General features: G+C 47.6%; 1 protein-coding gene across 2 annotated transcripts in view; it reads right to left on the bottom strand.

Moving 5' to 3' along the window:
* Nucleotides 1–21,941, bottom strand: part of SCAP (SREBF chaperone) — a 1,420,607-nt gene that overhangs the window by 689,037 nt on the left and 709,629 nt on the right. For both annotated transcript variants that reach the window (XM_069645830.1, XM_069645831.1), the window contains exon 13: nt 12,975–13,408. In XM_069645830.1, the coding sequence (XP_069501931.1) occupies nt 12,975–13,408 (434 nt within the window). The remainder of the gene's footprint in view (nt 1–12,974; nt 13,409–21,941) is intronic.

The raw sequence follows: 21,941 nt of genomic DNA on the forward strand, positions 1-21,941 counted from the left end.
GGATGTTGCAGATTATAGGAATGGCATCGTTCCTCAGGCATTCTTTACTGGCCCCTCCTAGAAGAGAGTTACAGTAATCAAATCACAGCAAGATAATTGCCCTAACCAATACGTCACAATTCTTCTGGGTTACTAATGAGCTGTAGGACCTTTCAGATAATAATACACATTTTGTACCATGTGGTTCGTGTGTGCATCCGCATTCAATGATGCTTCCATATATATCCCTAGAGTTTTCACCTTCTCAACAACTGGAATAAGACATCCTTCAATTTCAAACTTTTTGTAGGCGCAACTCAATTTTGCCCTGACTTGCATGGATCCATACATCATGAGCTCGGTTTTCGAGCTATTTAAACAGAGCCAATTAGTTGTCATCCAGTCTTTGATGACACCATATACTTGACTCAATTTCTCTAGATCCTGATCATAGACACCACTAAGTTCCATTGTCAACTGTATGTCATCAGCGTTGTTAGTAAATTGTAGGCCAAGCTCTTCCATTTTAACACAAAATGGTTTAATGTATATATTAAACAGTGACGGGGATAGACAAGTCCCTTGTGGCACTTCGTAGGATATCTGAGATTAATCCAATGAGGCTCTCCCCTCCCCCTCGCCCCCCAGCAAATCTTGGATTTCCTTCCACCAAGGAAGGAGTCCATCCACCCAATCACATTGTCCGAGCACTTACCAATAGTGGCGAGTATATCTAGTAGCAGTTTATGATCAAGCAGATCAAAGGCTGCTGATCGGTCGAGGATCAGCAGCCCTGTGCTACTTTTTTCCAGCGTAGTTAGCATCTGGGTGCGCAGATCTAAAAGTGTGCTCTCAGTACCATGGTGACTACGGAAACCGGATTGCTTTATATGTAGCAGTTTGGAGGCTTCAAGGTGTCTTTGTAGCTGTATCGTAGAAATTTTGTGCATTATCTTAAGCAAAAAAGGGGTGTTCGTAATAGGCCTAAGATTAGACACCACCTTGCGATCAAGTCAATTTTTTTATTAAAACAAGCGGTGTCACCACAACCTCCTTAATTGAGTATGGGACTAATCTGTGATTGAATGATGCATTTACAAATGTAGTAAGAAATGGTGTGAACATTTCCTCATTTTCCAGGATAATTTTAGAGGGTGAATGTCTCCAGGGCAAGTTGTAGGGTGCATGTCTTTCAAGGTCTTCTCCATATCTATAACAGAGACGGGGTAGAATTCAAACAGACCCCGACAGTCCGTATGTCTTCAGTGTCTTCCATATCTGCTAACAGCATTAAAAGTCCTGGCTAATTTTATTGCGTGCGGATAGAATTGAATCTGTAAAGGCCAGCTGGATTCTTGTGCAACCATCCTTGTCTGGCACAAATTGCCTTTCCAGGGCATTGGGCTTCTCCCATGACTAACATTTCAAAAGTTTGTTTCATTTTCTGCTTTACTTATTTGCTCATTAAAAAAGCTTTTCTTTGTTATTTTTAGCCTGTATTCTTTCTCAATCAATTTCCACGCTTTTTTATTTTCTTCCGTTCTATTTTTTGACCAAGTGCGTTTTGCCTGTCTTTTGGCTTGTTTAAGTGTCATCAGTCCTGAAGTAAACCAACATTGATGATTAGGTTGATCACTTATACTTTTAAGTTTAACAGGCGCAACTTTATCCAAGAAGACTTCCGCATGAGCTCTATATAGTTTCTCTAACCTACTAGGTGAATCCTGATCTTCTGTCAGATTCATAAGGTCTTTCAAGCAGGTAGTCAAATCAGGAATTTTTATGCTCTTGAAGTTTTTACTACAAACTTGCTTTTCTTGACTTTGTTGTCAGGGTGCTGGCAGCAACAGCTGTGTTGAGACGGGCACCCAGGAACAGTGCTCTGCGATGGCACCAGGCAGGGCTTCGGATAGTTGATTGAGAATACGAGTGAAGACGGAAGGCGTATGGTCTCTGCCTTGTGCTGGGTCGATATCGGGTGAGAGTGGGAGAGAATGACCCAGTTGTCAAGATACAGGCAGACGTGTATCCCCTTGCTGCGTAGATGAACAGCCACTGGGACCAAGCATTTCATGAACTCCCGGGGGGTGGGAAGGGGGCTGTCTTCAGGCCGAAGGGCAGGAACATGAAATGGTAGTGCAGTCCTTGGACCACAAAATCCAGGAACTTGCAATGTTTCCAATGGATGGGGATGTGAAAGTATGCATCCTCCAGATCCAGAGTTGCCAGAAGGTTCCCTTCCTCCAGCTGGTCGAGCACTTGCTGCTACGTGACCATCCTGAATTTCTGGGACTTTAAGTACTTGTTGAGGTGTCTTAAATCTAGGATCGTCTGCCACCTTCCTGACCTTTTTCGTACCAGAAAGTATCTGGAGTACTCTCTGGAGCCCCGGAGTCTATGAATGACATGCCCTATTGCCCCTTTCTTGAACATGGCCTGAACCTCCTGTAGCAGTTGAGCCTGGTGAAGTTCTTGACGTTCTACAGGTGGAATGCGTGGGCACCGGTGTTGAAAATTCAAGGCGGGCCCCTGCTGAAGAATGCCCAGCACCAATTTTTCCATGGTGATGGCTTTTCACTGTTTGACAAACTCCGATAGCCGGTCTCCCACTGGGGTGCGAAAGTGGGGACCCAGATCCACGGCCGGTCCAAGCCTGCTTGGGAGTCTGTGTCCTGGCCTGTGGGTGAAAAGGCTTGCCACCACGGTCATGGGCCTGGGAGCGCCCCTGTAGGCTTCCTGGGTGGTTAAGCTGGAGAGTACCCCTTGGAGGACCTGGGGTTCTTCCCTCTCGAGGAACTAAAGGACGATGATCTCCTCTGCTGCAGGGTCTATAGAGAGCTTGATGTCTCTGTATCCGTCTTGATAGCCTGGAGTGTTCATCCACTGCCTTCCCAAACAAATGGTGCACATCAAAGGGCATGTCCACCACCTTGGACTGGACGTCCACCCAGAGGTTTGTGGCCTTCAGCAAACAGTGGCATTGAAGGGCCACCCCGTTGCCCATCTGGCAGAAACCAGAGTCCGCTATCTCCGTGTGTCACTGTGATGGTGTGGTCCAAGGCCACCATGCCATCCTGGAACAGGGCCATGGCTTCAGCCTTGTTGTCGTCTGGCACAAAATCCAATATCGGCACGAGCTTGTACCAAAGCTCCCTGCCGTAATGTGACAGGATGGCGAGGGCATTGGAGGTCTTGACGGTGGAAGCCACATTGTAAATGATGCGTTTGCACACCGCATCCAGCTTCTTGCCCTCCTGTTCTGGGGGTACCACTGAAGAGGATGAAGGGTTTGAGGAGCGCTTCCTGATTTTAACCACACTACAGAGTCCGGCGACGGCTGCAACCTCAGGCACCTGGAAGCCGAGTCCGGGATCATGTATTGTTTTCTTCAGCCACTTTCTCTTTAAGGGATTGGTACTCTGGGTCTTCATAAGGGTCAACCCTTCCTCCCAGACGTCATCCAACAACGGGACGGACATGACTGTCTTCCTTGAGAACTCAGGGCATTGGAAGAGAAACCCCTCCTACTTCTCCCCGGCACCAGATCGTAGAGTTTTGATGCCTGCGAGATCATGGTGTGGAAGGAGCCAATCTCATCAGGGGGCGAAGCCCTGGTGGGCTCAACGGTACCAAGAGCTTGCTGCCAGCAGGGAGATAATCATTCTACTTGTCCATATGTGTTGCTGTGGTATCCGTATCCGTGCCCGTGCCAGTGTCAGTGTCTGTACGCTGCAGTAATTCCTCCACAGGAGTCAATCGCCTCTGGAGCGGCGGAGACTGATGCTTTGGCCTGGCCCGCCTTGGCCTGGGTGGACTCCTGGTCGGTAGAGCAGGTGGACCTGGGTCCAGCCCAGGAGCAGCAGGCAGTCTCTGCTGAATCTCCACCACCAAGGTGTGCAGGGTGAAGGGATGTCCAGCGAAATATCCCTGGGTGGTGGCAGTGGTGGCAAGGGTGCAGCAGGGAATGGATCTGGGTTGAAACCCCTTTGGGGGGCAAACGGCTGGAATGGCTCCTGGCGTGGAGGTCCCTCTTGGGACAAGGGCCCCTGGCCCCCTTCATGGTCCGAGTAGAAACCCTTCGGCAGCTGCTCGTCCTCAAAGCTTCTTTAGATGGCGGGGGACTTCCTCTGCGACTCCACAGGAATGAGGGGGGGGATACACTCGCGCGTTTCGGAAGGAAGTCTGATGGAGGCAGGAAATCCCTCACCCTTTCCGAATCCTTCAGGAAAGAGGCGATGATGGGAATTTTTAGAATCAGTGTTGCTGTCGACAAAGTCATGGTCGGCTGACAACGGGTCCCCACTGCAGGGGGTCAACACTTGGCGGTCGAAGAAAAACTATCAAAAAAATAGCAAAAAGGTCAAAATTCAAGGAGGACAAACAAGGACAATCCCAACACTGAAACGCACAGTAACAATCGGAAGATGGCCACCAGGGGTGGAGTTTAGGAGGACAAGTGTCAATGGCTGGGAGCAGTATGACCCAAAGGACAGTGATTGGTTATAGAAGAGACAAGCAATTTTCAGTCTGAAGCAAAACTGCTTTTATTTTTTACATAGGATTCCCATCCTGACCGCAGGGAATATTCATGAGCATGTAAATCAATGCCAGACCCCATGCTGACGAATAGGGTGATTTCATGGTTTACGAGCTGAGAAAAATAATGCCTTAGTGCTGGTGGATTATTATAGCCATTGAACAGAGGAAGTTTGTCAGGGCAGTTAATACAGAAACGGTAATAAGGTTTCTTCAGGACACCTTCAAAAGCAAAGGTATTCCCAAGGAGATTTTAACAGATAATGGGACTCAATTTGTGTCCAGTAAAATGATGAGCTTGATTGTTGAAAAGCGATTTAGGCACATTAAAACACTGTTATAGCACCCAAAAGCCAATAGCTTAGTGGAAAGATTCAATATGGTGGTGAAAAGTGTGATACAATTAAGTAAGGAGTCGAGATTGGATCTTGATGCGGTTGAGAGAACGTTATGTGCATATAGGGTGAGGAAGCACCCTGTTAAGGATAAAATACCATTTTAATTAATGAGAGGGAGGAGGGGTAGGGACATCAGGTTCCCTGTATGGCTGGAAGAAATTTTGAAGTGTGATGAGTGGATAACATCTAGGCGTGAGTCTGGTGAGGCTAGAGGAAAAAAGAGAATAGATGAAAAGAAGATGGCTGATTATGCGGATATCGACGTAGGTGACTGGTTAAGATAAAATTACCTAGAAGTGTGCAAAAGCCATGTTCTGTGTTAAATAAAGCTATTCAAGGTATTGAGTAAGGTATTTAGGGTCCCCAGAACCAGTGTGTTTACTGGTGATGGTCAGTGGTAGAATCTGGTTGAGTGGCAAATGTGAAGATGTGATGGGAAGGGGATGTGCTGTGTTCTGCTTGTATGTGAGAATGCTATAAAATGATACATTATGTGGGTTCTGGATTGCTGGGAGAGAAGGAGGTCAATAGTGGAGTTGGACTGTAGCTGCTTAAGCTGTAACTGAATCTCATGTTCCCAGTGAAATGCACCAGTGGAAACTGAAGATAATGTCAATCTGGATTTCATAATTCAAACATGTCAGTGGAACACAATACCATTCATCCAGTTACCCTTTGTGAGCACCGTGCGCAGAGCCAGTGAAAGCAGATGATCACATATAGTAGTTCCTGCCCTCAAATTGAGAGGAACAATACAAACAAAGACAGTGATTCGGTAAGACATGCTTAAAGAACAGGGTAGCCATTTTGGGCACTACAAAGTGAAAGGGGGCAACCTTGTGGTAAAAAAATAAAGTTGAAAAGCAGTGCACCATTAAAAAAAAATTATACACTGCCACCAGCCTGTCCTGAACTCACCGCCTGGGTGAAGGAACCCACCAAGGGAAAAATTAAATGGGTGACAGGGTCTGTTGCACTGGCAGTCATAGCAGCTGGCAATCCCACAAAGTTAAAATTGTGGACGTGTACCCACGCACTGATAGCTTTAGGGGCTACAATGAACCCCAAAAAATTAGTTACAGTAAGAGTTGAAGTTTAAAAAGAACCTCATCTATCCAAAAGAACGTCAGACACAAACGCTAGAAAACATATTCAGGTCTAATAAAGGGAGTTTTTTTTTGTTTTGTAATTCTTTTTTTTTTACCTCCAAGCCTGAAGACCACGCCGGGTTCGAAAAATGAAAAATGAAAATAAAAACCTCCAGAACGCACAAACACACGCACTGACTCAAATATCCCTAAACCCCTCAAGCAAATAAACAAAATCTTAAACTTCATTCTGCACACTACATACCACTTATTTCTATTGACAAAGAAACAAATAAAGGAAAGTATAGGATTTGGAAAAAACGACGTTACTTTCTTACCTGGTAACGTTCTTTCGATGGGATGTTCCACCGACGTATTCCACATCTCTGACAGTAATGTCCACAGCTGTTCTGCTTCAGAAAATGTTTCGGTGTCAGTGTCCTGCGTCGATAACGTCGATACGCTGTCCCTCGAGGGCCTCCGTCGAGAGCCGATGTCACTGGATGTTATATGTAGGACGCACAACGCCCCTAGCCTCAGTTGTAGTTTTTTCCCCCAGAACGTGTGGCACCAATCTTCTGCCAGTATGACTACAGAAAGCCTTGCGGAAACGTAAGCTGCAATCGCATAAGAAATTCTGTAGAGGGGCAGGCTGGGAGGGTTTGATGTGGAATACGTCGGGGGAACATCCCATCGAAAGAACATTACCAGGTAAGAAAGTAACTTGTCCTTCGAGGGGATTGTGTCCTCCGATGTATTCCACATCTCTGACAGACTCCCAAAGCAGTACAAACGTATGGAGGTGGGAAAAGAATTTAGAATGCCCAATCAAATTGCAGAATAGAGGACCGCCTTACCAAAGGCCAAATCTTGCCCATGGATAGAATCCAGGGAATAGTGTTTTACAAATGTATGGACAGAGGCCCATGTGGCTGCTTCACAAAAATTACGAATGGGAACACCCCTCTGCATAGCAGTAGAGGCAGCCACACCCCTAGTAGAATGGGCCCGTTATCCTACTGGAGGGTCCTTACCTGCCAAACGGTAAAATTCAGAGATCGTCAAAATGATCCATCTGGACAAGGTCTGCTTGGTAACAGCTTGACCTAAACGCCTTCCAGCGTATCCTACAAATAGCTGATCGCCCACTCAGACCCGGGACATATGTGAGAGAGAGAAGCTCAAAGCTCTCCTCGGATCCAACCTGTGGAGCCTCTCCTCTTCCTTACCAGGATGCGGAGGAGGATAGAACGCCGGAAGAATTACCTTCTGGTTCAAATAAAATTCTGACACAACCTTCGGAAGAAAAGAAGGACGAACCCTAAGGACAACCCTGTCCTTATGGAACACCGTGACAGGTGGCTTGGCGGACAGTGCCTGCAACTCACTAACTCTGCGAGCGGAAGTAACCGCAACTAAAAATACAGTCTTAAAAGGTCAACAGTCTCAAAGGACAAGAATGTAAGGGCTCAAACGGAGCTCCCATTAGGAATTTTAGAACCAAGCTCAAATCCCATCCCGGCACCTGGAAAGGTGACAATGGAAATACATTAGTTAGCCCTTTTAGAAACTGAGAAATCAAAGGAATCTTAAAATAAGAACACTCCTATGGACAGCGCCGCCAGATAACCCTTAATGGTACAAACTTGCAGGTCCTTGTGGGCTAATGAAAGCAAAAAAGACAGAACCACAGGAACTGAACATTGAAAAGGATCCACATTGTGTACCATGCACCAGTCGTAGAACTTTCTCCAAAGGCAACGGTACAGGGATTTTGTTGTGGGCCTTCTGGCCGAAAGCAACACCTCCATCACGTCTTCAGGAGGTCCCAATCCTTATACCTCAACCTTTCAGATACCAGGCATGAAGGCCGATACTTGACCGTGGGATGGAGAACACGCCCCTTCCCGTGAGAGTAGATCGTCTGGGTAGGGAAGACGGCGTGGAGGGCAGATGGACATGTCTAGAAGGTCCGGGTACCACGCTCTCCTGGCCCATGCCAGAGCAATGAGGATCATTCGGGAACCTAACCTCCGCAAGACTTGCGGAATGACGGGAACTGGAGGAAACGCGTACAGTAGTGGGAAGGACCACTCCACTACGAACGCGTCCCCTAAGGCTCCTCTTGGAGGAAATTCCCGCTAGCAGAATCTTTCACACTTCCGGTTGACACTGGTGGAGAAGAGATCCACTTGTGGGGTACCCCAAAGGGTCGAAGATCTCCAGAAGAACTTCCTGAGCCAGCTCCCACTCATGAGAGACCGTGCTCTGCCTGCTCAGAGCGTCCGCCGCTGCGTTTTCATCTCCGGCCAGATGAACTGCCGAGATCGAAATTTCCAGCTGGATGGCCCAGAACCAAAGCTGCACAGTGGGAGGGACCCTGCCCCCCCTCCCCCTTTTTGTTGAGTTAGTGCATTGCCACTGTATTGTCCGTCATGATCAGGACATTTTTCCAACGCACAGACGGAAGAAAAGCCTTCAGGGCTAGCCTGACAGGCCACAACTCTAACAGAATGATGTGGAGTCTGGACTCCGACGGAGACCAACGACCATGACTGTCAACTCGCTGGCATGAGCTCCCCATCCCGTGAGGGATGCATCCATCACAATCATCACCTCCGGCTAGGGTAGCCAAAATGGCACTCCCTTCATCAGATTGCCTTCGTCGGCCCACCACAGAAGATCCTGGGCACCCGATGGCGGCACCTGAACGGGATCCGACATCCTGCCAGAGGACTGCGACCACTGCATCTTGAGAGCCCACAGCAGAGATCGCATCCGCAGCCTGGCCTCTGGCACCAGTAGAATGCCGGGAGACTCTGGGCATGTTGAAACTTGTCCACCATCTGCAGAATGTGAAGAGCCCTCACATGGGGAGGCGAACACTGCCCCAGGGATGCTCCGATGTACTGGAGCCGGTGGATAGGTGTAAAATTAGACTTCTTTAAGTTGAGGGAGAAGCCCAACTTGTGAAGGGAGTGGCAGTTGACAGACAGATGATCCAGGGCTTGCTCAGGAGAGCGCACCCTGATCAACCCATCGTCCGGGTAGGTGTAGACGTGAATCCCCCCTTTCCTGAGATACGCTGCCACCACCACCATTAGCTTGGTGAAGACCCTCGCGCGGAGGTTAATCCGAACGGCAGGACCTGAAACTGAAAATGCGAGTCGCCAACCGCGAACCTCAGGTACTTCCTGTGCTTGGGATGAATCGGCACATGAAAGTAAGCATCCTTGAGGTCGAGAGACACCAACCAATCCTGAAGTTGAAGGGCCTGGAGGACTTTAGAGAGAGTAACCATCTTGAACTTGTCCTTCCTGAGGAGCATGTTCAAACCACGCAAGTCCATGATGGATCTCAATCCCCCGTCTTTTTTCGGGATCAAAAAATATGGGGAATACCATCCCTTGTTCCTCTCCGCTACAGGCACCAGTTCTATGGCACCTTTCTCCAGCAGGGATAGTATTTCCTGTGCAAGGAGCGGATCCGGACACTTCAAAGAGAGCTTCCCCGGTCGATCGTCGTGAGGCCTCTGCCGGAAAGGAAGACAGTAGCCGTGGGCTATGATCTCCAGAACCCACACATCTGAAGTAATGGGACGCCATTCTACCAGATGCTGCACCAGCCGTCCCCCCAACCGGCGAACCATGGGACATGGCCTCATGACTGAGCGGAAGCAGCTGCGGTAGTGCCCGAGGGCAAAGAGGCAACTGCCCGAGCGGCTTTGGCACCTCGAGTACCTTGTTTTCCACCTCTGGTATTCCTACGTTGGCCCCTTTGACTGGCAGCTCCCCTCGATCTACCAAAGGAAGAGTAGTACCGAAAGGAACCTCCCCTCCATTGGTGTCCCCTAGGACGAAAAGGCGGATGTTGACATACTGCAGCGCTCAACGACTTGGCTGCAGCTTTGGCTCTCGTCAGCCTTGCTGCCAAAAAGATGGACACCATCAAAGGGCATGTTGAGAAGCCGGGATTGTACATCAGGAGCAAACCCCGACTTCCACAACCACGCAAACCTGCGCATCACGGTGCTCGCCGCCATGGACCGGCTGACACAGTCTGCCACGTCCAGACCCGACTGAACGGATTCACATATGGCATCCTTGCCATCCTGAACGAGGGCAAGAAAAACATCCCGTTCCTCCCCTTCGGGAATATGTTCAGCCGCCAAAGACACACAATTCCACAGAGTGTGAGTGAATCTTGCCAAGGCACAAATGGAGTTGGCTACCATTAAAGCCATACCCCCAGATGACTATACTTTCTTCGCCCAACCATCAAAGCACTTGTCGTCCCTATCCGGAGGGATGGTAGGGTATGCAGCCTGCTTTGCTGGGGCCATAGCCGCCTGCACCACCAAACTCTCCGGAGTGGTGTGCGTGGACAATTAGCAGGGGTCGCCACTGGCTGGACGGTATTTTTTCGGTAGCGACTTATTCACTGCCAAGAGACTCTACGGAGCAGTCCAAGCCGCCACCCTTCTTTGTAAAGTCATATGAAATGGCAGCACCGGGTCAGTGGGTGGACCTTGGTCCAATATATCTGTCAGGCCATCTTGCAGAAAATCCACAGGTGAAGCAGACCACCGCAAGTACTCAGTGACCCTCGACATGAGACACCTGTACGAGGACTCAACATGTGTACCAGGCTCAGGCCTGCCAGACTCAACCTCCGGAGAGGTGTCCAGACCACTGGCTATATACATAAAGATGTATCCCACCCTATTGTCTCAGTAGGAAAGGCACATTTGGGGTGATCACTTAATTATTGCTTTGCTGGTGACCTTAAAGTTGCATCAATCATCTAGTAGAATGGTTTATAAACATTTTAGAAAAATTGAGCTGGTTGGAGAGAGTAAACATTTTAAATAACATGTGCTTTTAATTCATGTAAATAAAAATACTTAGTGCTCAACATAGATGTCCTAGATGAATTCTGTAGTGAACATATCTTAATCAACAAGAGAAAAACAAACATTTATCTTCATAGTTCATCACAAAGAAACATTACACAATCTGACAAACAAAATTAAAATTTAAAAATGTGACATTCAAAGTGAGTTGAGAAGGAGAAAAACTTGAATTGAGTTCCCTGATTTGACCCCCTGTAGTAGATATCTGGAAAATATCCTATTTTGTTTTCTTATAATTATTCTGTTGTGGAAGACGAGGCAGGGTTAGTGAGAGTTCTAGGAATTGTTCTGGGGCTTTGATTTAGCCACGTATCTGGGTCTTATCTGGTAAAAGAATTCTTCTGGCGTCATGTAAGGACTGACGCAGGTCTTCCATCTGGCTGTGACCAGACAACAGGTCATCAGGAACCTCAGGAGGTACAAACCCCTCCTCATCTGACCCTTCTTCCACCTCTGAAATGTAATCCAAAGGCTGGAATAAATCTCTGGAAGAGGGTACAGAAAAAGGCTCAAATACAGGCCTCACCAACTTACTTCCTCAGAGTTTCCACCATCCTCTGGGGCACCTCCAGCAAATTCTCCTCAAAAGGTGTCGAGGGCGCCGATGGAATAGGCGTCGATGTCGAGCGAGGCGGCGATGACTTCGACAACGGCTTCGAGGCCGGAGCCCCGAGCGCGTCCTTCGACGGCCTCGGCGGCGATGGCGTCAACGACTTCCTTGGAGCCGGAGCCTCGAGAGAGTCCCTCGACGGACACGGCGCTGAGGCGTCAATGCCTTCTTAGAAGGCCTCACAGGCTCCGACGGACTTGAGGGCAGCGAGGACCGGGACCTGGACCTGGCACGGCTATGGCGATTAACCTTTTCCGATCGGGACCTCGATGGCTCCCGATGATCGTATCGACCGCCCGAGCCCGAAGGCGTGCGATCGGTGGCCCTAGCTCGTTCCTTGCCGGCTTCTCTCGAAGGCGCGGACGGAACGGTACCCTGCGATTCGAAAATCGCCATCATCTCCTTGCGGAATGCGTCCCATTCCACCGGCGATGAATGCTTGTTGGGACAAGCTACCTGCCGTCTGGCGGAGTCCTCTGACTAGGACGGGGAAGGCGACCGGTGACGGGGCTTCCAAGAGTGCCTAGAAGAGGCAGAGGAATGGCAGGACCCACTCCGAGAACGGGACCCCCTGGACTTACACTGACGCAGAGAGTCGCCCCTCGAATCGTCAGTCGAAAGCCCAGCAGATTTCGACTTACAGGGTTTGGAAACCCTACCTACAGACAACTTCTTCCGCTCCCGCAAGGACTTCGACGTCAAGGACTGGAATTCATCGCAATCGTCGGTGGTGTGGCTCTCGCCGAGGCACCAGAGGCAGACGTCGTGTGGGTCCGTAAGGGACATTTTGGAACCGCAGTCCAACACTTCTTGAAGCCTGACTTTGGGGTAGAAGAAGACATATTCTCAATACCAAGTTAGAAGAACCGATTCAAAGGAGAAGAACTGAGGTGCGCCGAGATTCCAAAGCGAACACGTTCGTGGAAAAAACAGAACTAAGGCAAGGGGCGTCGTGCGTCCTACATATAACATCCGGTCACGTCAGCTCTCGACGTCGGCCCTCGGCCCTCGAGGGACAGCGTATCGACGTCATCGACGCAGGACATCGACACATTTTCCGAAGCAGCACAGCTGTGGACATTACTGTCAGAGATGTGGAATACGTCGGAGGACACAATCCCCTCAAAAGCATATTTTATTGTGAAATACAAATGGTAACATGTAAATGAAAAATTCTCTCTTCCCACTCTTTCAAATGATTTAGGCTGAAGATTGTTTTCGGGCCAATAATAATAAACAAATTTCCAAAGCATCATGATGATACATGTAAAGCCTGTGTGTGATTTGGAATCTACAAAGTGTGTTAGTATGATGTCAGGCACACAGGATGACGTGCCACCAAGCTTGGCTGAGACTTTTATTCCAATGGCTTTTATGCAAAGAGTTCGGTACACAAAACATTGCACTCAGAGCTCATCTTTTTTCTCACTGCAAACCTTAGATGGACTTACTTTTTGGCAAGTGTGATGTTATAGTAACTGAAAAGGGAAGGCCAGTGCCGGAAGGAGAGCTTCCGCCAGACTTCCTCATCCTCTGTATTCCATGTCACTTCGGTGTGGGCACTGCGCTCTGCGGCATCAACATCTCTCTGGGGGCCAGTCCGATGGTCTTGGACCTCCCCCCACACTCCTGGTCCCATTTCCAGGCGATCCCGTCGGGATTCCAGGCCATCCTGCTGCGACTTGTTTTCCAAAGGTGGTGCAGTGCCCGATGTAAAGACGGAAAGCACACCCTGGGCGTCGCCCGGTGGTCGGACAGGAACAGGAAGAGGCGGTAACCCTGTTTCACCCAGAGGGCTCTGCTCGGAGACCTGCGCTGCGAGGTAGGTGCGAAGGCCAGCAGGGTCAGTGTACACAAGAATGCCAATCCAGATCACAGTCCCAACCTAAAGGAGGCAGATGTACAACGGTTACAAAGCCCAATGTGCCACACCGGATCCCATTAATAATTCACTTTTAAAGTAAAATATTACACTATTTTGAAAATATACCAAAACATTGGTAGTCTATAATGAATTCACAACAGCAGTTAAAGAGAACTCAATAGGAAGAAAGAAGTCTCTGATGGTTAAATAGCACGAGTGAGTAATTACCAACACACTTAAGAAAAGATATGCAAATGTGTCTTTCTTCTTTAAACAATTCAAAGCAGAAAACAAGAGTCATGGGTAGGGAGAGGGGAGGATGTTTTGGCTATTGTTAAGTTAAACAAAAGACCTATGCTAGAGATGAGCTGCTTTTCGATTCTGAGTCGGAGCGCTTGTTTAGGTATATCCTACAGGTCTGTATAAAAGTTTCTCAGTATCTGAGGAAACAAACTAAACATTGAAAAATGTGAACATTATACAAATGGAGGTGTAGCGGCAGCATGGGAGAGGTGTGAGTTATGCAGAAGGAGGAGAAGTTACATACCAGTAATGTTCTCTCTATAGATTCTTCTCGCACAGATTTCTCATCTTGACAGAGAGCTATCCAGTGTCAGCTGTTCTGAAATATTTCGACAGGGGGCATAGTTCCTCTCGATGTTTTGGCGACAACGCCCTTGTATACAGCCATGCCATTCCACGATCGGACGGGACGTTGGGCATCGTATAAAAGGATGCACTACACCCCGTACCTCAGTTCGCCACCGCCTCCCCCCACCCACCCCTGGCCGCATCTTGTGAAAGGAACATACAGTAAAGGGGAAATGCATTGAGAAAATAGCTAACCACAAAACTTTGCTTACCTCACTCTTTGGAGAGAACACCAGAACAACCAGGGCAATATATCAAGCTAACTGCTGCAGCCTAAAACGGAGCACTCTGCTCCTTATGTCATCGCACACAGAAACGCAACAGCAAAATGCGATTAGGACTAGGGTCTATGGACTTCTAAGCGGGGTAGACTGGGAGGGCAATGAGGAATCTGTCGGATAAGAATCCACAGAAAGTAACATTACTGGTAAGTAATTTCTCTTTCAATGGATTGTATTCTCCCACAGATTCCTCATCTTGGTAGACTCCCAAAGCAGTAGCCATGCTGGAGAAGGATTGGAAGTTAAACCAAGAAGCTCTGGAGGGCCTCCCTACCAAAGAATGCATCCGCCACACAGGCCAAGTCCAATCTGTAATGCCTGCCAAACATGTGTAGGGAGGACAACGTTGATGCGTGACAAATGTCTCTGACTGGCACTCCCCTCAGAAGAGCAGAGGAAGCTGCAACACCTCTGGTGGAGTGGGCCCTTGGCGCTCCTGGATCCTCCTTGACTGCAGACTGTTAACATTGTGAAATAACCAGCACTATCCATCGTGAGATGGCGTGCTTAGTGACTGCTTGCCCCAACCTGGATTGTGAGATGGTGAACAACTGGTCATCCTTCCTGAAGGAGCCTGTCCTGGCCAGGTAAAAACTCCAACCTGTGGAGGCTCTCCTTGTCCTTCGAAGGATGGGGTGTAGGGTAAAATACTGGAAGGTCTATATTCTGGCCCATATGGAAATCAGAAATCATCTTTGGCAGAAATCTAGGGCTTACCTCCAGGGTGACCTCATTAAAAAACCTCAGAAAGGGGTGCTTAAAGAGTGCCTGCAATTCACGGACCCTTCTGGTGCATGTGATTGCCACTACGAAGATTGTTTTCAATGTGACAAGTCTGATGGGAGCTGAATGCAAAGGCTCAAATGGAGCCGCCATCAGAAAAGTTAGGACAAGATTCAGATCTAAAGGTGAAGGAGGGAAGCAATTTACAAGATCCTTCAAAAACTGTACGATCTCAGCAACAGTAAAGAAGGAACCTTGACCTGGCATTCTTTTAAAAATGGACAGAGCCGACAGATATCCCTTCAGCGTGCTCACTTGCAGAACCACTTTGACTAGGGGCAACAAAAACACCATCACTGATGAAGTGGGACACAATATGGAGATGGAGTCCAATCCTTTTGCCTTGCACCAGGACACAAACTTCCTCTATCTGCATGCATACAGGGACCTAGTGGAAGGTCTGCATGCAGCCAACAGCACCTCCAGTACCTCTTTGTTGAGGTCCCAGTCTTCGTACTTCAGCCTCTCAAGAGCCACGCATGCAGGTTGAAAGAGTCCAGGTGAAGCACCTTGCCTCCCGACTGTGACAAGAGGTCTGTCCTCTGAGGAAGTCGGAGAGATGGGCATACGGCCATTTCCAGAACATCCGTGTACCACGTCCTCCTCGCTCAATCCGGGGCGATCAGATGAGCGCTGAATCTCTGCAACCTCCTGAGAACCCAAGAGATGACGATATCAAAATACCCACTCCACTAAAAAATGTGTCCACCAATACCCACGTGGGAGGAAATTGCCTCGAACATAACTGCCTGCACTTCGTGTTGTCCACCGTCGCAAACAGATCCACCTTTGGAGTGTCCCACTGGGTGAAGATCTCTGCTGCGTGGCCTCACTGCACAGTGGTAGTGATCTCATGCCTCCCTGCTTGTTGAGGTAGCGCATGGATATTAGGAAGGTTTTCTCTTTTAACAACTTTCACTCCATATTCTATAGAGACCCAAACTTTTTGCATTTGTGCTTCACCATGTCCCGACTTTGTACAGTGAAGTTACGCCTTCAGCTTCACTCCACTGGGTGTTTTCTCACATGTTATGGGGAAACTGGCTAGTCCTTCAGACCGTCAGTAATAGGAAACTATGTTTCCCTTAGTCGTTTGACTTTGCTACCTGGTTGGGTAACCTTTAAACATTGTACAATGCATCTTCCGATGCAGTGCAATGGGGTTTCTTTTGTACGACCCTAGACTACACTCAAAGGGATTTTTTTGGTTACCTGCTTAAGGAGAAAACGGTGGCAACAAATACTTTTGCATACTTTTAACTGTACTTTTTGCTAGCCTTACAGCGTTTACCATGTTTGGCTACTAACAGTTGCTATTGTCCCGGCATGTCCGTGTTGCAAGGTTTTTTGTTTGTTACTTGTCCACCTTATCCTTTGGCCTTCTTCCTGACCTGCCAGGTCAGGAAAATCCTTTTATGGTCATGCAGTTGCCCCGGAAACCAAGAGATTTTGCAGGCTAGTGCGTACGCGTCCCAGGAAGTGGACTGGGACTTTCTCGTCCCAATCCACAGCGTTGCTCCAGAGTCTCTGGTGTGCATGCATGAGTCAGACCCATGGTCTTCCGCTTGTCCAACAAGAGGCCCTCCTGTGAAATTGATGGGTCCTGAGGCTTTCTTAGATTGTGACAACTGTGGCGCCTCCTGTCCCTGAAACCGGCCTTCCCACATCTGGACGAGTGCCTAGAAAAGGCCTCCATCAGTGTTCCTTATATTGTTCGTCGAGAAGAGTTTGCACCAAGATCCTGTACCCGACCGGAACTCTTCTTGCACCCGCAGCCGGGAACCAAAGGTGGGAAAACTTAACTCAGGCAACCCTCCAATGACCCGCCAAGTCTGAGGAGAAACCAGAGTACGGGTGGTAAATTGTAGCAATACTTACCTGCCCCCTCTAACTCCAATTGGTGTACAGCAGTGAGGATAAGGTCTAGGGTTCCCCCGTGTTGTCCACTAGTGTAATGACTGGATTATATTTACACAGAAACACTGATATGATTTTTCTGGTAACATAACAGTCACCTAATATAATTAAATTGTGGAAACAATCACTAGATCTACTTTGAATGCATATAAAGTTGATCAATTGAGAAAGTTGTGTGATGACAGAGGACTCCCATCCTTTGGCAACAAAGCTGAAATAATACAGAGAATAATAGATCTGCAAGAAAGTAGGATTGTGCATTTACCTTCCAATTGCAATGCAGAAGGTGCTGGGGATGATCCCAGCAACAGTAATGGCGTTACTGCAACTATTGAGAGGGAAGAGGAGTGGAATTATGATGATTCTACAAATGTTTCTCTAACAACCTCAGAGACTGAAGCTATGTGGGAGTTGAAGGAAACACTCAGGCTCAAGCAAAAAGAGCTTGAGTTTAAAATGGCAAAGCTTGAATTTGAGAGAGTTGAGAGGCAAAAGGACAGCGATAATCAGCTGGAGCTTGCCAGGATTCAAGCTTCACATGGTTCCCCCAGAGGGTCAGGGAATAGTTATGGGTATTCTACTCATCCTGGGTTTCTCAGATTTGCTCAGTGTGTATGATGAAAAGAATTACACCATGGATTGGCCGACAACTTTTCAGTAGGCTTGTGAGGTGCAAGAAGTGGGTGAAGCTGATAAGATTGCATGGTTGATCAAGCAGGCTACCCCATTCTGGCTGCAGTGCCATTAATGGATATGTCCAAAACTGACAGAAAAGACTTTACAAAATTGAAACAAGCTCTCATCTTAAAGTTTGGGAAGACTCCAGACTAATAAAAAGAGAATTAGCGAGTAGGAAAAAAAGGATAATAATACTTGGGTATCATATATTACTGATTCCTTGAAAAACTTGAGCGGCTGGGTTGAAGGCCATAAAGTAACCGCATTTGAAGGCATGATCATTCCGGTCATGCTGGAACATATATTTGCCGCTTGTTCCCCAAGGCTTAATCAGCATTTGGCAGATTCTAAGGAATTAGATCCTAAGAAGCTGGCCATTGCTGGGCTAGGATATGAGGTTGTTTTAGCTTCCCTGGGATCCTGGGAAGGTAGAGTTGCGGAGGTTTTTGCCTCCATACCCGATAACATTAAGCATTATTTCAAGGATAGTGTGTTGGTAGATGGTGTAGACACCTCTGCCATTAGGGACACTGGGGCCAGTCAGACTATAGTGAATTCCACTCTGATAAATTCAGAGCCTCTGGCCAGAGCTCCTCTGGTGCCCACTAAGTTGCCCACTAAGTTGGCTGATGGTCCCCCTCTCAGGTTTCCAGATATACCTGTCACGTTAGCTGTGAATGGTGGGATGGTCCGGATATCGGTTAGTGTACAGAGGCAAGTTCCTGGAAAGGTTCCATCAGGAAATGACCTCAGACTTGGGTATTGTGGGAGACGCAGCAGAACTTTCATGCACTGGGTCTCAGACGAAGACTGCCTTAGCCAAGCCTAAGGCCCAGCCAAAGCGGAAACCTAAGGCTAAAGGAGAGAAAAAACCTAGAGGGCAAGAGAATATTCCCCCCAACTCACCTACCACTGAGGAGGAAGAAGTTGGCCAACCCCCTGAACCTGACAAGGTGGAGGGGCTGCCTGAAATACTCAACCCCTATGATAACCTTGAACTGCAGAGTTTACTTTCAGAATGGGTTCCCTCAAGGGAAGAGTTTAGTAAGAGCCAACATGAGTGTCCATCAATTGAAGTTTGCAAGGAGACATTGCTGATCCTAATTGGAGGATAGCCCCAGGGAAGCACAGACTATTATGAAAGTAGGCTCCTACATAGTGAGCCAGAGTCCACTGAAGAAGACCATAAGAGGTTGGTGGTTCCCCATCAGGTGAGACCCTGCCTCTTCCAATTGGCACATTAAGTCCCCCTTGCAGGTCCATCTTGGCATCAAGAAGACTAAGGGGAGTTTGAGCATGCACTTCTACTGGCCTAAGATGGGGGCACAGGTAGAAAGCCATTGTAGGAGTTGCGCTACTAATCAGATTTCTGGCAAAAGTGATGCAAAAATCCAGGCTCCATTGGTACCACTACCTGTAGAGGAGTATAACATTTGAGAGGGTAGGGATTGACATTGTTGGTCCCCTTGAATCTCCTACATCTTCTGGCAGTAGGTTTATCCTTGTGGTCATTGATCATGCCACAAGATATCGTGAACCCATCACACTTAAGACAGTAACTGCTATGTCAGTTGCCTCAGCATTGCTTGGCATATTTACAAGGGTTGGCCTGCCTAAAGAAGTTGTGTCCGACAGAGGCCGCAACTTCATGTCCAAGTATACGCAGGTCATGTGGAAGGAATGTGGGGTGTCATAAAAATTGCCATCTGGATATCATCCACAGACCAATGGCCTAGTTGAGATTCAAGAGAACTCTCAAAGGCATGATTGGAGCTCTTGAAGAGCCCTAGGGGAGAAAGTGGGATCTCCCCATGCCATGCTTACTCTGACTACAGAGAGGAACCTCAAGAAGGGGCTGGATTTAGCCCCTTTGAACTCAGTTTGGTCACCCTATCAGGGGACTCCTTGTCATAGTCAAGGAAGGATGGGAGATGCCCATTCCTCCCATCACTACCAATGTAGTGGACTCATTCCTCCTATTGCTACCAATGTAGTGGACTATGTGTTAGGTTTGAGGAAGAGGATGACTTTACTAATGTCTCAGGCCAATGACAAGCTGAAGGATGGTTAAGCTTTGGTCATTGATAGGTATGACCAGAAAGCATCACTTGTGCATTTTTTCCCAGGCCAAGAAATCCCGATTATAAACCCTATAAGGACTAGAGCTTTACAGAATAGGTGGTCAGGTCCTTTGGGAGACTGGGTGAGGTAAACTATTTCGTGGACCTTGAAAGACCTGGACAGTCTCCCAAAGTGTTTCATGTGAATAGATTGAAGGCGTGCATCCCTAGGGTTGAAATGGGAGCCCTGCTGCTGGCGGATAGGCAAGAAGAGGAATCTTAAACTCTCCCCGATTTGCTCCAAGGACATCATTCTGATGGCTCCATTGAGGGTGTTAAATTGTCCCCTCAACTGACTCCACAGAAACAAGGTGAAGTGAAAACTTTGCTTATGCAGTGTTCCCCCTTGTTCTCGCTCACTCCAGGCATGACGCCTTGGTGCAAGCATGACATTGGCAATGGAGACAATGCGCCAACCAAAAATTGGAGTTATAGGATGTCAGACAAAGTGAGATCGCACAAAGACTGAGGTCAAGAAAATGTTGGATCATGGGGCGATAGAACCTTCCAGTAGTCCTTGGTCCAGTCCTGTGGTTCTAGTACCAAAAGCAGGTACATTTGATTTGAGAATCTGTGTGGACTACAGAGCTCTTAATGTGGTCACCAAGCCAGATGCGTATCCCCTTCCATGCACTAATGATAGTAGACAAGCAAGGTGCTGCAAAGTACCTGTGTCCGCTCTTTAGGAAGTCAGGTATTGGGATGATACCAGGTGTTCTACACAGTGCTTGCGTGCTGTTCTTCCAATATGACAGAGGTGAGGGTGTGGGCTCCATAAGTGACGTGTACATCTGCTTCTCTACATTATCACATCTGGTCAAGTGCTCGACCGCCTCCTCAATCTTCTTCACACTGTGTTTTTTTTTTAATCCATATCTTTGTCACACCCGCTCAGGTCACCCGCATTCTTTAGGTGTTCTCCACACTCCAGGTCATATGGCAACACTCCCCAATTGGTTGACAGAATACCCAACGTCCTACATACTTCTTATGATCCTTGGGATACATTTGTTCCTGGGGATGCCAAAGCACTTCCTTTCAGGTGCTCACGGGTGGTGCTTTCTGAGGGCCCTCGTCAGTTGCAGCATTCACCTTGATCATTATCGTCATCCCAATAGCTTTTTTCGCTGTCTTCTTGCGCCGTCCTATGTTTATTCTTATAAGACAGAATCCTAGGAATACCAACACTAGTCTTGCTCCCAGCAGTTTGAAGTCATTTGTCATCCAGGTTGCAACCCATGAAAACAGGGACAAAAACTATTCTTCAGGTTCATCAACTTCTTCCACCATTTTCATATGCAGTATCGACAGCATAGTTATTGCTTCTGTCAAGGTTCAATTTTCTCCATCATGGGTAGGTGTGTATGTACAGCAAGAAGGCACGATCTTGGCACACACGCCTCCTTCCATTGCTGTAATTAAGTCCAGGACATACCTGTTCTGGAGGGTCATGAGGGTCATGAGCCTGATGGCCCTCAATTCTTCTCTAATCAGAGTCAATCCTTTTATTGTTGTGTTAATTGTTTTTAGCAATTCCGACCTGGTTATCTATAACCACTTGGCGATCACTGAGGTTTGAATTTTTGGCATGAATATAGCTGTACATATCACTGCCGCTCTACTGTATAATGTGTGCTCATATGGAATGTTGTGGTATGCTTCTTTTGATTTTGCTGAAAAAATAGTTTCTCTCTTTTGTCGGGTGACGCTGAGCGACCTCTTCTTCCTTTGGTGAGCATCCATTTTTGGAAAACTGTCTATATGGAGATCACTTTGGGGAATCACTAATACAGGGACATGTATGATCACTATAGAACATATTCCTCCCCAATGCTTAGGTAGCTGCATATAAGCTTTGGATCCACAGGCCCTATAGTGGTCCATTAGCATGGAAGTTCCTCCATTCACTACTGGTACATCGATTATTTGCTTGCATCCTTTATTTTCTCCAACTGTGGTTAGACCCCTGTTTAAGAAACACTGTGTCGAATTCTTCATTGGTAGTATGGATACAGGTCCTGCTTCATTTTTGACCCATGTTAATTTCCAGTACTTGGCACATTTCTTTAGGTATTCATCATTTACTATTTGCACTATTTTTACTGGTGCCATCATCAATAAGTG

The sequence above is a fragment of the Ambystoma mexicanum genome, chromosome 2p (genome assembly GCF_040938575.1).
Source record: "Ambystoma mexicanum isolate Mex_15411 chromosome 2p, UKY_AmexF1_1, whole genome shotgun sequence".
Classification (NCBI taxonomy): domain Eukaryota; kingdom Metazoa; phylum Chordata; class Amphibia; order Caudata; family Ambystomatidae; genus Ambystoma; species Ambystoma mexicanum.